Source organism: Schistocerca nitens, chromosome 2 (assembly GCF_023898315.1).
Source record: "Schistocerca nitens isolate TAMUIC-IGC-003100 chromosome 2, iqSchNite1.1, whole genome shotgun sequence".
NCBI classification, from domain to species: domain Eukaryota; kingdom Metazoa; phylum Arthropoda; class Insecta; order Orthoptera; family Acrididae; genus Schistocerca; species Schistocerca nitens.
In genome coordinates, this window is record NC_064615.1 from 315,363,724 (window position 1) to 315,377,462 (window position 13,739).

General features: G+C 44.2%; 1 protein-coding gene across 1 annotated transcript in view; it reads right to left on the reverse strand.

The window, feature by feature from the left end:
• The window catches only part of LOC126236084 (ATP-binding cassette sub-family C member 4-like), a 370,212-nt gene that overhangs the window by 161,486 nt on the left and 194,987 nt on the right, over window positions 1-13,739 (reverse strand). The window contains exon 7 of the mRNA XM_049945147.1: window positions 6,625-6,763. Coding sequence (XP_049801104.1) covers window positions 6,625-6,763 — 139 coding nt within the window. The remainder of the gene's footprint in view (window positions 1-6,624; window positions 6,764-13,739) is intronic.

A 13,739-nucleotide genomic window follows, 5' to 3' on the forward strand; every position in this document is an offset into this window, starting at 1 on the left:
GCAAATAACAGCATTCGTCTTAAGTACACTAACTTAACCAATGGTAACGTCAGACAGATGGAACATCGATTTGAACTCCGTTCCTCACGAGTAGCAGTCCAGTCTGCTCCACCATCCTGGACACGTTTAAATATCAAAGTTAAACCTGCCATACACTCAAAGACGAAAAAACGACGCACTACAAAGGAATGATCCGAATAGGGCGGAAATCGGTATATGTGATGTACATGTATAAACAAATGATTACAATTTCAGAAAAATTGGATATTTTATTCTAGAGGCAGAGCTCCAAAGGTTGAGCACGTCAATAATGGGTTGGTCGGCGTCTAGGCCTTACCTAATCAGTTATATGGCTTTGCATTGTTTGATAAAATTGTTGCATGTCCTCCTAATGGATATCGTGTCAAGTACCGGTCAATTGGCGCGATAGATCGTCAAAATCCCGAGATGGTTTGAGGGCCCTGCCCTTAATGCCCCAAACGTCCTCAATTGGAAAGCGATCTGTCGATCTCGCTGACCAAGGTAGGGTTTGGCAAGTTCGAAGATAATCACTAGAAATTATCGCCGTGTGCGGGCAGGCTTTGTCTTACTGAAATACAAGTCCAGGATGGCTTGCCACAAAGGGCAATAAAACAGTGTGTAGAACATCGTCGACGTACCGCTGTGCTGTAAGGGTTCCTCGGATGATGAACAAGCGAACCTGGTATGAAAAGAAAGTACCCCAGGCCATCAGTCGTGGTTGTCGGGCCGTATGGCTGTTTGGAGCGTCTCCAGGTATGTCTTCGCTGGTCATTGGGAAGTGAGATATGTAACAAGGTTTTCGTGTTTAAAGGAAACTTCAATGCCAATTAGTGAAATCTTCAGGGCGGGTGCAGTGTTGCGAAAACAGGTGTGGTTTTGTTACTAGGTATTTGAAAAAGACAGAACGGGCGTGTGAGACGAGCAAAGATCAGAGAGACCAAGCACAACACAGGCTTAACGTTTCCACTGGCAGTGTAGCGGATATCGTGCACAGCACAACTGACCGACCGGAAAGCGTGTTCTCGCTGGGCACCGCCCCGACTGTCAGGCGAGTATGAAGCCGAATGAATGGGATTGTCTCTCCAGTAGCTAACCCGATATCAGTCACAGGGTGTTCCATTCCTGTACCATATTATCACACGGGACAAATGTTGCGGTGTCACCGCAAGGCACCACACTTGCTAGGTTGTAGGCTTCAGATCGGCCGCGGTCCGCCAGTACACATCGGACCCTGGAGTCGCCACTGTCGACGCTAGCAGACCGAGCGCCGCCGGCTCTTACGAGACAAGCTAGCGCACTGGCCAGTTCTGCAGCCTACTTTAATAGGAATGGTTCTCTTGTTATAGCTTCAGAGATCTCATTTGCAGAGACGCTAGTTAGCATAGCCTTCAGCTAAGTCAGTAGCTACGACCTAGCCAGGCGCCAGACAGTTTATGCACTGACAATTGATTGTGAAGCAATCAGAATTGTAAAGAAGTATTCGCAGTTCAGTCTATAACTGCACTTGTAAATATTACTGTACAAAGTCAAGATCGACGTTCACCGTTGATGCTGAATTAAAGCTAGGTGTTTAATTGTATTCCTGTCTACTAACTTTCTAATCACCTAAGATGTTCCAGATACATCCCGTCAAGTACATTGATCCTACGTCATCAACGCGTGCAATTAATGGCCACACCTCGCGTGACTGAACCGGGTCACCCTTTTTCCATGAGGCCCATAGTTCCGCCTCATACATAACAAATGTAACGCCCGTTACGAAGAAAATTTCAATTCAATGCCATGAAGTCATTTTCCCCCTTCCACCTTCCTACTCCCCATAGCAAGTTTAACACAACAGAATCAGCGAAGAAAGTATTTTGGGATTCGTAGGATGTTCTGCCGGTTGACTTCTTCATCCATGTAGAGGTCGTGAATGCTGGCACTTAGTGTGCCAAGCTGGTACAGTTGCAGAAAGTGATTCAGAAACACGACCCGATATTGTTTTCTAAATGTGTTGCACGACAACGTCCGATCGTATACAGCCTTATTTGGTGCAACGTTTCCTGTGAACAGCATTGCAATACCCTCCAGACAGCAAGGGATTTTCGTCTCCTAGGACCGATCGCCATTTCAGAATCAATAGCGACGTCCAGAAGCTGTTATTGACTGGCTTCTAGACCTAGATCCAGATTTCTTTTATGCCAGAACCGACAGATAAGTGTACCGATGGAACAAACTGCTTAGATTAAATTAGTGTGTATCAGTGCCTTAATAACTCTGTGAATCCTTTCGATTTCATGATTTCTTTTTGAAGCTGACTAATCGCTTTACTTTTCTAACCAGCATCATACGAACAGCACTAACGTCTCGAATGCATCATCGTTGCCCATAAAGAATTTTGATTAAATTCAGTTCAGTGTAAAATCTGCTGTCCCGGTTTGGAACCAAGCCTAAAGTTGCATCTGTCTCCTCTTTGTCCCAGAGATCCTCAATCAGCAATACTAAGCTTAGGGCCATTGTTTATTTTGGAAGAGGCGTTCTGATAGATTTAAGCTTATAGATGGTTCATGTGGCATGTTAAAATGGCTCACGTCGTAGTTCGTTTCCGGTAAAAGACAAACACGAGATTATAATCTCCGTCCGATATGAAATTTCTATTTCTCAGTAAGTTTCAAGACAATAATATCGACAAAACACCTGATAATGGGAATTAGTGGCTGACATTCAGCTTAAATCTCTCCGAAAGTTCATTCTAATACTCGCTGTATTGAAAGGTAACCGTCTGTTAGTGAAAGTACATGTTAGTGCACACATGCATTAATTTTGTGTGTTATTAATAGGGATTAATTCCATTCGTACAGCGCAGTTACAACGAATTAACAAACTAAAACCAGTCACAATGAAAAAAAAACACATTAAAATGTAGTAGTGAAAAAAACTACGTTCAATTAATTATGAATAATCATTTTTATTTCACTAAAAACATTATGAACCAACAGATTGTCAAACTCCACTTAAAATACTTATCTGATTGTCTCTCATGTCAAAGACAGGATTATTTTATCATCGTGAAGTGTATTGCTACGCTTTAATTCATACTGTAAACATTTATGCAATGGAAGAACTTTTCTAACAGTTACCCTTCGTTTACTGATGAAGTACATTCTATGGTGAAAATAAATTTCAAGACAACTTGGAAAATTTCCCTTAACTCATTGGGAAGACAGAAAACAGGTCAAAGGTAACATACTACGTGCAACCAGGAAGGACTAGGGCACTCCGTGTTCCATTCTTTGGGCAAGATGGGATAGAGAATAGGGTTTCATCTGTGAAGTAACGTCTTATCGGCAGACAGACAGGACACACCGTGACGAGTAGGTGGTCTTCTATCCGCGATAAGCTATTCCTCAAGCCTCCAGTGGCGTACGTTCTCGGAAGCGACAAGTGGCGTATCGTCAAACGAGCCTTGAGAGGGTATGGATAAGCTGTTTGAGGATACGGGACGAGTGATGCAGAGGAAATCAGAATCCTAACAGGAACTTCAAAACATTTCATAGAAAGATGAGGAAGGCTTCAATGTCGGCTATCGGTACACCCAGTACAATGTTTCAACGTGTGGCAGTGATTCTATCTTTTCTCTCGTATTTTCTTTATACTTCGTTTGTAATGTGAGCGACCGTGAGGAACCCAGTACTCACGTGCAGACGGCTGTTGGTACGACTGCGGCGGTGAGGGTGTCGTGAGGTCCTTGCTGGCCACTCAGCAGACACTGTGACTCACACTTCTATAAACAGCACAAAATAAACCACATGTGCGCTTCAACTATTCACAACTCTGACACTTCGACATTCCATGTCACAACACATCTGCAACTCTCAAGTACAACGACTTGTTAACCATAAAAGACAAACAAGGCGCTTCACATCTTTTCTGAGCTCATCTTCACAGAAACTCTTCCAAATAATTTTTTCCAACTATGCAATAAGTCGCATCTTCTAGCAAGAAAATCCACTTCTTCTTTTCTGTAGCACTTTACAAAGATATTACTTCAACTACTCATTTTTGTGACGTGCAGATAACTTTTCCATGACATGCATGACATTTTTCTATAAAAAGTCACCACATAGCCTCACTAAATTTGAGATACACGTGACAAGCACCGTCTCACTTGCATCTTGTCAAGTAACCGTGAATCTGAAAAGCACAAATACATTGTTTGACTTAAAATTTATAGAAATTCAAGTGAAATCAATGTAAATTAATCAGCATTTCCAATTATAGATAATTTTGTCTTTTCAGAGCTGTGTTACGAAATTGTTATAGCATGTCTGTGTTACAAAGGAAAGAAACATTTTTCTCATGCTAGGTTTCAACAGCAGATTTTCACCAGCAAATGTATGTTCTCACGCTACACGTTGAAAATAAGTAATGATTTCAGCTGTATGCAAATAAGGCAGCACTCCAAATCACTCCACCTGTTACGTTGAAACAATCTTGAAGTCGCTTGATGCTACTGACACTAATCCACTCACATATTTTTTTTTTATTTCCAGGAATTACATAGCTGCAAACATTGGTAACAGTCGGTGGGCAAAAATCATATTTAATAACACTTGTCACAGGTATGAAATAGGAAGAAATTAGGACATTCACAGCTTATATAGTTTTCACGTGCATCCGATAGGAAAACAGTGAATGCAGTACTTGTAAAGCAGAATTTTTATGAATTGGCAAACCATAATTATAATACCTGGAGACAACAAGGAAATATTGTTCGAAAGATAAGACACCAATAAAAGAAATAAACCTAGATTCCAGCCGTTTTGAGGTAAAGTTGACTCTACTCTACGGACGATAGGGAGGTATGTGACTCTGATCCGTGCAGTTTCTAAATGTTATGGATAATTGGAAAGTTTGGATTCCAGCTTGTATAGTATACTAAATAGATATAGTATACTAAATAAAGGCAATGAAGACTTTACGTACAAGATACCCCAAAAATTTAGGGTCAGGGTTGTATTAAGACAGTAGACAATCCTAAACTGAGTATTTCGAGATAAGGAACCAACAGTCGGAAATTGACATTTCATACGGTACCCCCACACATCTTCAATCAGTAACGTGTGTGAGCCACGTATTTGAAACCTATATCTCGACATGAAAGTTACTGGCGTTACATTGAAAAAAAAAACGATATACAGACGTCAGTAATGTGTCCGCAGTGGATTTTTTTCTATGAGGTTGGTGTATGACATCTCAGATGTGCTTGTCTAGCTTAACGCGCAGCTTGGTAGCGTACAGCACAGGAAGATGGCCCACACACGCTTCGAATCTGAACCGTGTATTAACAGCCTTAGTCTATTCCACTAGCCACCCTGACTGTGAATTTTAGGCGATTTTCCATGCTCTTTTAAGCAAATACCGGGCTGTTCCCTAGTTTGCTCCTCCCTCCTCCTCAGGAAATACGATACGATAACACAAACAAGAAGAGAAATTTGCTAACATCAAGTGTAGACTTGAGTGTCAGGAAGTCGTTTCTGAAAGTATTTGTATGGAGTGTAGCCATGTATGGAAATGAAACATGGACAATAAACTGTTTGGACAAGAAGAGAATAGAAGCTTTCGAAATGTGGTGCTACAGAAGAATGCTGAAGATTAGATGGGTATATCACATAACTAATGAGGAGGTATTGAATAGAATTGGGGAGAAGAGGAGTTTGTGGCACAACCTGATAAGAAGAAGGGACCGGTTGGTAGGACATGTTCTGAGTCATCAAGGGATCACAAATTTAGCATTGGAGGGCAGCGTGGAGGGTAAAAATCCTAGAGGGAGACCAAGAGATGAATACACTAAGCAGATTCAGAAGGATGTAGGTTGCAGTAAGTACTGGGAGATGAAGCAGCTTGCACAGGATAGAGTAACATGGAGAGCTGCATCAAACCAGTCTCAGGAGTGAAGACCACAACAACAACAACACAAACGTCGAAGCATACGTGAGTCACAGAGAGACAGATACTGTCCTCCTTTAGGTAAACTGACTGACGACAGGAAAGACATCCGGCCACGAAGTTGAAATAAAGATAAATTTTCAGAAATCATGAAAACAACGGTCCCCGTGCGGTGGGATAAAAGTTAAGAAAGAGAGCGTGTATGAAAACTCAATAGGAACTGAAGAGAAACTGGTCTTTGAAGCCCTAGCTTCCTGTTTCATTACAAAGAGACAAAGGGATATTTGAGAGTGTACAGCAAAAATTGTGCGCTTTTGAAATACGTGCATTGAGACTGGCTGCCGTCAATTTAACAGCTTCTATGCCTTTAATTGTGATTACAGATTGTAAGTTGTTTATGTAACTAAATATCTCAGCATTAATTTCTGGCCATAGTTCCTTATCTCAACTACTCATCTATCGTCTGTTTTAATTTTGGGTTCCTTGCATCACTACACAACCTGTGAAGGGTCGTTAGTAGGTTTGTGCTCCCCGTCCTTCTACACGGGCCTTACATGACGGCGCAGTCCTGAATGGCGCTCTTTCGTCCGAAATACTCACCCCGTTTCGAAGGCGGTGCGCGTCGTTCCCTACGCTGGTCCTAACAGAAAAGTTCGTCGGTACGTGAGTTACCTTATCGGCGGTGATCTCGAAGTTGAGCAGCCAGCAGGTGAGCAGCGTGACGAACAGCGCCGTGCGGTCCACGAAGAACTCGAGGGCGAGCACGAAGCTGCGCAGGTACGCCGTCTTCGTCACCTTGGACACCTCGGCCCTGCCACACAACACAGACACGTCACAACATCGCCGGGGTTCGCTGCTACGACGCGGTAGTGTCGCCGGCGCTTTTCGCGAAGCAGCACCGGAGCGAGAACAAAAGGCCGACGTTGCATCAGATTACTGTTCGAGAGGAGACTCAGTGCCAGTATAGGCTCCGTGTGTGCCGTCAGAGTTTTGGCTTCTTTGACGGCGAAGCCACAAGCAGCCAGAGTTACGGTTCCGGCAGCAGCAGTTACCGACAACTACGTAGAGCAGTCGGCGCAGAGGCGATTCGATTGAAGCACTTGCCTCGAGATGAGGGCCGGTCCGCTTCCAGAACAGACCGGTTCGCTACCGCGGAGCTACGCTGTGTACACCTTCTACACGCGAAAATGCAAACTGTTTGTCTTCGTGCCAGTGCTCCTTAACTGGAGCACCATTCCCTTCAACACTGTGTAAGAGGATATGCCACTACAGTACGTAATGAAAAATACACTACTGGCCATTAAAATTGCTACACCAAGAAGAAATGCACATGATAAACGGGTATTCACTCGACAAATATATTATACTAGAACTCACATGTGATTACGTTTTCACACTATTTGCGTGCATAGATCCTGAGAAATCAGTACCCAGAACAATCACCTCTGGCCGTAATAACGGCCTTGATGCGCCTGGGAAATGAGCCAAAAAGAGCTTGGATAGTGTGTACCGGTACAGCTGCACATGCACCTTCAACACGATACCACAGTTCATCAAGAGTAGTGATTGGCATATTGTGACGAGCCAGTTGCTCGGCCACCATTGACCAGACGTTTTCAATTGGTAAGAGATCTGGAGACTCTGCTGGCCAGGGCAGCAGTCTAACATTTTCTGTATCCAGAAAGGCCCGTACAGGACCTGCAACATGCGGTAGTGAATTATCCTGCTGAAATGTAGGGTTTCGGAGGGATCGAATGAATAGTAGAGCCACGTGCCGTAACACATCTGAAATGTAACGTCCACTGTTCAAAGTACCGTTAATGCGAACAAGAGGTGACCGAGACGTGTAACCAATGGCACCCTATACCATCATGCCGGGTGATACGCCAGTATGGCGATGACGAATACACGCTTCCAATGTGCGTTCACCGCGATGTCGCCAAACACGGATGCGACCATCATATGCGGTAAACAGAACCTGGATTCATCCGAAAAAATGACGTTTGGCCATTCGTGCACCCAGGTTCGTCGTTGAGTACACCATCGCAGGCGCTCCTGTCTGTGATGCAGCATCAAGGGTAACCGCAGCCATGGTCTCCGAGCTGATAGTCCATCCAGCTGCAAACGTCGTCGAACTGTTCGTGCAGATTGTTATTGTCTTGCAAACGTCCCCATCTGTTGACTTAGGGATCGAGACGTGTCTGCACGATCCGTTACAACCATGCGGATAGGATGCCTGTCATCTCGACTGCTAGTGATACGAGGCCGTTGGGATCCAGCACGGCGTTCCGTATTACCCTCCTGAACCCACCGATTCCATATTCTGCTATCAGTCACTGGATCTCGACCAACGCGAGCAGCAGTGCCGCGATAGGATAAAACGCAATCGCGATAGGCTACTATCCGACCTTTATCAAAGTCGGAAACGTGATGGTACGCATTTTTCCTCCTTACACGAGGCATCACAGCAACGTTTCACCAGGCAACGCCGCTCAACTGCTGTTTGTGTATGAGAACTCGGTTGGAAACTTTCCTCATGTCAGCACGTTGTAGGTGTCGCCACCGGCGCCAACCTTGTGTGAGTGCTCTGAAAAGCTAATCATTTGCATATCACAGCATCTTCTTCCTGTCGGTTAAATTTCGCGTCTATAAAAATGGTTCAAATGGCTCTGAGCACTATGGGACTCAACTGCTGAGGTCATTAGTCCCCTAGAACTTAGAACTAGTTAAACCTAACTAACCTAAGGACATCACAAACATCCATGCCCGAGGCAGGATTCGAACCTGCGACCGTAGCGGTCTTGCGGTTCCAGACTGCAGCGCCTTTAACCGCACGGCCACTTCGGCCGGCTTCGCGTCTATAGCACGTCATCTTCGTGGTGTAGCAATTTTAATGGCCAGTAGTGTATACGGACGCCTATTAATGGACATTAATATGGCGTGTGCCCACCCTTCGCTTTTATCACGACTTGAAGACTGCTGGGGACTTTTATTGAGGTGTCTGAATGTCTATGGAAAAATGGCAGACCGCGCGGGGTAGCTTCGCGGTCTCAACCGTCTTGTCACGGTTCGCGCCACTGCCCCCGTCGGAGGTTCGAATCCTCCCTCGGGCATGCGTGTGTGTGGTGTCCTTAGCGTAAGTTAGTTTAAGTTAGATTAAATAGTGTGAAAGCCTAGGGACCGATGACGTCAGCAGTTTGGAACATACCACAAATTTCCAATTTCCAAAAATGGTAGCTCAGTCTTCCTCGAGTGCCGAAACCAGAAAAGGTAGTGATGTTTGACGTTGGTGTCTGGAGTGAAATCGACGTCCTACCTCGTCCCAAAGGGGTTCCATCGTGTTCAGGTTAGGAATCTGCCCAGGCCAGTCTATTTCAAGAATTTTATTGTCCACGAATCATTGCCTCACATATGTTGCTTTATAACAGGATGTATTGTCATGCTGACAGAAACAATCATCATCTGCGAACTGTTCCTCTATTGTACGCAATACACAATGCTGTTCATATATTCCCAATGTAGTGTTTTCCTAAGGACTATAAGAGAACCACATCCAAACCACGAAAGTTCCCCCATACCCTGATACCACCGCTTCCTACTTCACTGTTGGCATTACGCATGTGGCAGCTAACGTTCTCCGCGCAAACATTTCCATCGGTTTGCCACAGGATATAGTGTGAATCGTCACTCCGAATCATTCGTTTCCAGACATACACAGTCGTATGGCAACGTTCTTTACATCACCTCAAGCGCACCTTCCCATTGAGTACAGAAATGTGTGGCTTCTAAGGAGATGCTCGACCAGTATATCGCATTCTTTTTAGCTTCTTACGCATTTTCCTTGTGCTAGACGAACTCTTGTGAGCACTCTCAAACTCACGCGTGATTTCTCCCCCAAATTTCGTGCGATATGTTGCATCCACTATCCACATACTGTCCGTCAGTTCATGAGGTCTATCTAGCCTTGGTTTTACAGCTGTTGTTCCTTCGCGTTTTTGCTTCACAGACACGTCAGCAGCTGTACACTTGGGCAGTTTTAGAAGGGTTGAGATGTCCCTGACGGATCTGTTACTCAGATGACATCCAATAGCTAGTCCACGTTCGGAGTCACTGAGCTCTGCTGACCGTTCCAGTCTGCTGGCACTATTTCTCTGCTGATAACGTGGTACACCCCGCCTCCTGCTATACTGGCGGGTCCTCTCGTGACATCTAGCGGTCAGTTTCACATTATGCACGGGTGTCCAGACATTTTTGATCAGGTAGTGTATTTGTGGTCCACAGAAGTTACATTTTTGCTGTCTCTCAATCCTTTCATAGTTGCGGAGTAAAATCAAATCTGGAACTAGTAACAGCCAATTTTCTGCGATACTTGACTCGAACTAAGATGCACAGCAAATACAGAATCTTACAAGGACGTGAAACACATTTTTTATAAACTTTCCTCGGTAAACTTTTCAAATGTCGATGACGAATGGATAGATCAAATTGTATTGTGTCTACATTTGGCTACTGCAAAATCCGTATCTTTGAAGATAGTTTGAGGAAAGACTAAATTTAAAAAAAATTCTGTCATTAAACTAACTGGATTACTGTCTTTAAAGTTTGAAAATTATCGTGGATAAAATGCAGGGAGCAAATGGCTGCCTACGACTTACATAGAAATAAGACTGCAGTTGTAAAAGTAAATGGAAATTAAATGGAGCCAGTAGTTCAAAAAGGAGTGATACAGTGTTGCACCCTATCTGTCCCCAGTGTTGTTGGGGAACAACCACATAGAAAATTTGGAGAAGGCGAACTAAAGACTGCGTTTTATTGGCAGAAAACTTAGATGGTACAACAAATCTCCTAAAGAGACTGCCTACACTACGTTTGGCCGTCCACTTCTGAAGTACGAGCATTGCTGCGCGGTATGGGATGCTTATCATACGGAATTGACGAAGGACATCCAAACAGTTCAAAGAAAGGCAACTTGTTTTACATTAACGCGAAAAACGGGAGCGTGTGTAACGTATATGATAAGCCAGTTGGGGTGGTAATCATTAAGACAAAGGCGTTTCCTGTTGCATGGAGATATTTTCAGGAAATTTCAGTCGTCAATTTTCTCCTTCGAATGCAAAAATATTTTTGTGACTTTCACAGAGAAGTGGAATTAGTAATAAAATAACAGAAATCGTTTTTCCCACGTGCTGTTCGAGAGCGCAACGGTAGAAGAATTGTCTGGAAGTGGATCGATGAAACATCTGTGAAGCACTTAAGTGTGAATCGCAGAGTTGGCATATAGGTGTACAATGGGCGATTAAAAAGTTCCCGTTTGAGGGCGTTGCTGCAGCGTATATGCAACGTAGCGCGACTCCTTTGCAGTGTTATCAGCACTGACAGATTGGCAAGGGAGCAGTGTGCCATTTGTACATTTACAAAATGCGTGTGGCAAATGCGGAAACGTGAACTATGGCGACTTCACTACCAAACGTTTCCTGCCAAAACCAACGTACTGTTACCGTTATCTTGCATGCCGAAGGACAAACACCGGTAGACATCCATCAGCGAATGTCGAAAGTGTATGGGGCAGCATGTCTGTCGAAAACTGTGACAAGGGGTGTTGTTGCGGAGGAGTCGACGATTCCTGTCAGTGACGATGTGCAGCAGGCACATACGGACTTCTTCACGCAGCAGGAAACGGTGAGACGATTGCCTGACGCTCACCGCAATTTCGACTGATAGGCGTACCAGTTTCGGAATACGGTTTTCGAAGCGAAACTTTTTGCTCGCCCGTTATAGAAGTTATCTAATACAACCTAGAGAAAGTCGTAAAAGAAACCAAAGATAATTTTGGAAAGACAATTAAGGTTCAGGGAAAACAAATAAAAACTTCAAAGTTAGCAGAAATAAAAACTTAAAAGTTTGCAGACGGAAAGGATTTGAAGAATCAGTTGAACGGGATGAATAGTTCAAATGGCTCTAAGCACTATGGGACTTAACATCTGAGGCCATAAGTCCCCTAGAACATAGAACTACTTAAACGTAACTAACCTAAGGACAATCACACACATCCATGCCCGAGGCAGGATTCGATCCTGCGACCGTAGCAGCAGCGCGGTCGCAGACTGTAGCGCCTAGAACCGCTCGGCCACCACGGCCGGCGCTATTATAGAAAATTGGAAAAGCGGTCGGTGCTATTTTAATAACAATGCCGACAGGCCACAGCAATCCACTCACCCCACTGCCGCCCTACACCGAACCCAGGGTTATTGTGTGGTTCGGCCCCCACTTGACCTCCCCGGGAACGTCCCATTCCAGACGAGTGTAACCCCAATGTTTGCGTGGTAGAGTAATTATGATGTACGCGTACGTGGAGACAGTGTTTGCACAGCAATCACCGACGTAGTAAAACTGAGGCGGAATATGGGGAACCAGCCCCCACTCGCCGAGGCAGATGGAAAACCTTCTTAATAACAAACCACAGGCTGGCCATAACACCGAACATCGACACTAATCCGCCGGGCGTTTTCGTGCCGGGGACCGGCACGCCTTCCCGCTCGGTAAGCAGTGCGGGTGGGCATTTCTCCGCGTTACTAGCGTGCACTAATTTTCCACTCACGTTATCCGTATCTGCTGCCGCTATACATGTCTGACAGAGCTGCTTGACACCTCAGCAATAAGTCACCTCGTGTACGCTGCGTCTTTGGACCAGCCAAACATGGTAACATTTCTGCTATTCGCTGACGTCTTTCTATCCATCCACTTTGTGTAGACAGAGCACACACACCTGGTTTCTTTGTCAGCTACTGTGTCGTGTCTACGAAAAACTGAGTGTAATGTAGTGCAACCTGCAGGTATCCACTTGTAAACTTAAGCTTGTCATTGGAAGGGTGTATTTTTCTTCTCTGCTGTTTGTGTTATGGCCCAATTAAGTTCACCAATTTTCAAAATCTTGTCCTCTTTGAAAAACAGTTTACTCCTTATTGTAAGATACGCTGTATACTTTTATAAGGCGCTGGCAGTGACGCATTTGCTAATCTGGTTCTAGAAATAACGGCCTGTGCTACGCAAATCGTCACCGCAATGGAGAGAGTTCCTTGACTGAGAGGCGCGATGTGTGTGTATCCTGTTCCAAAAATACGGATTCCTCAAGCAGATAGGCGCTAGCCGACGAGTAGTGGTCTCAAATTCCTACGTATAAAGAACGTTTGAATCAGTTGAAGAGTCGATAGGTCTAAGTATAAATAACATTAATTTTCGTATAATTCGAAGCATAAATCATAATAGAATTGGATAGACAACACATGGTCTTCCATTCAACATGAACTGCGATACACGTATTTGAACGGGACAAATTCTTAACTGCCATTTTCGTACTTGAAGTGATTATTTCAGTCAGAACATATTCATTCAAAGTACATACGAAACCTCGTGGAAATTTCTTTCAAAAGGCAGAAAATCTAAATTAATCTTTGACAAATTCCTCGAGGAAGTCGTTTCGTCACTTTTTTTTTATTTTCATTTTACACCTCTCGTAAATTGTAATCAATATAGCAAGTAATATGTAACAAGCTTCATTGACAGACACCCGGCACAGGCGATTTTGTGTAGATGTTTGTCTTCTGTCGGAAACTTGGGCACACATGACGAGGGGGTTCTAACCAAATCGAATATCTGGCATGTTGTAACGAAGAACACATACTGGAATGATAATTATGACATTCGTTTCCGACCTCCGGAAAATTACTTTCTTTACATTCGACAAAGAAGCGAAATAATGTTGTGTATGGTACAGGTGAAGAAGATAA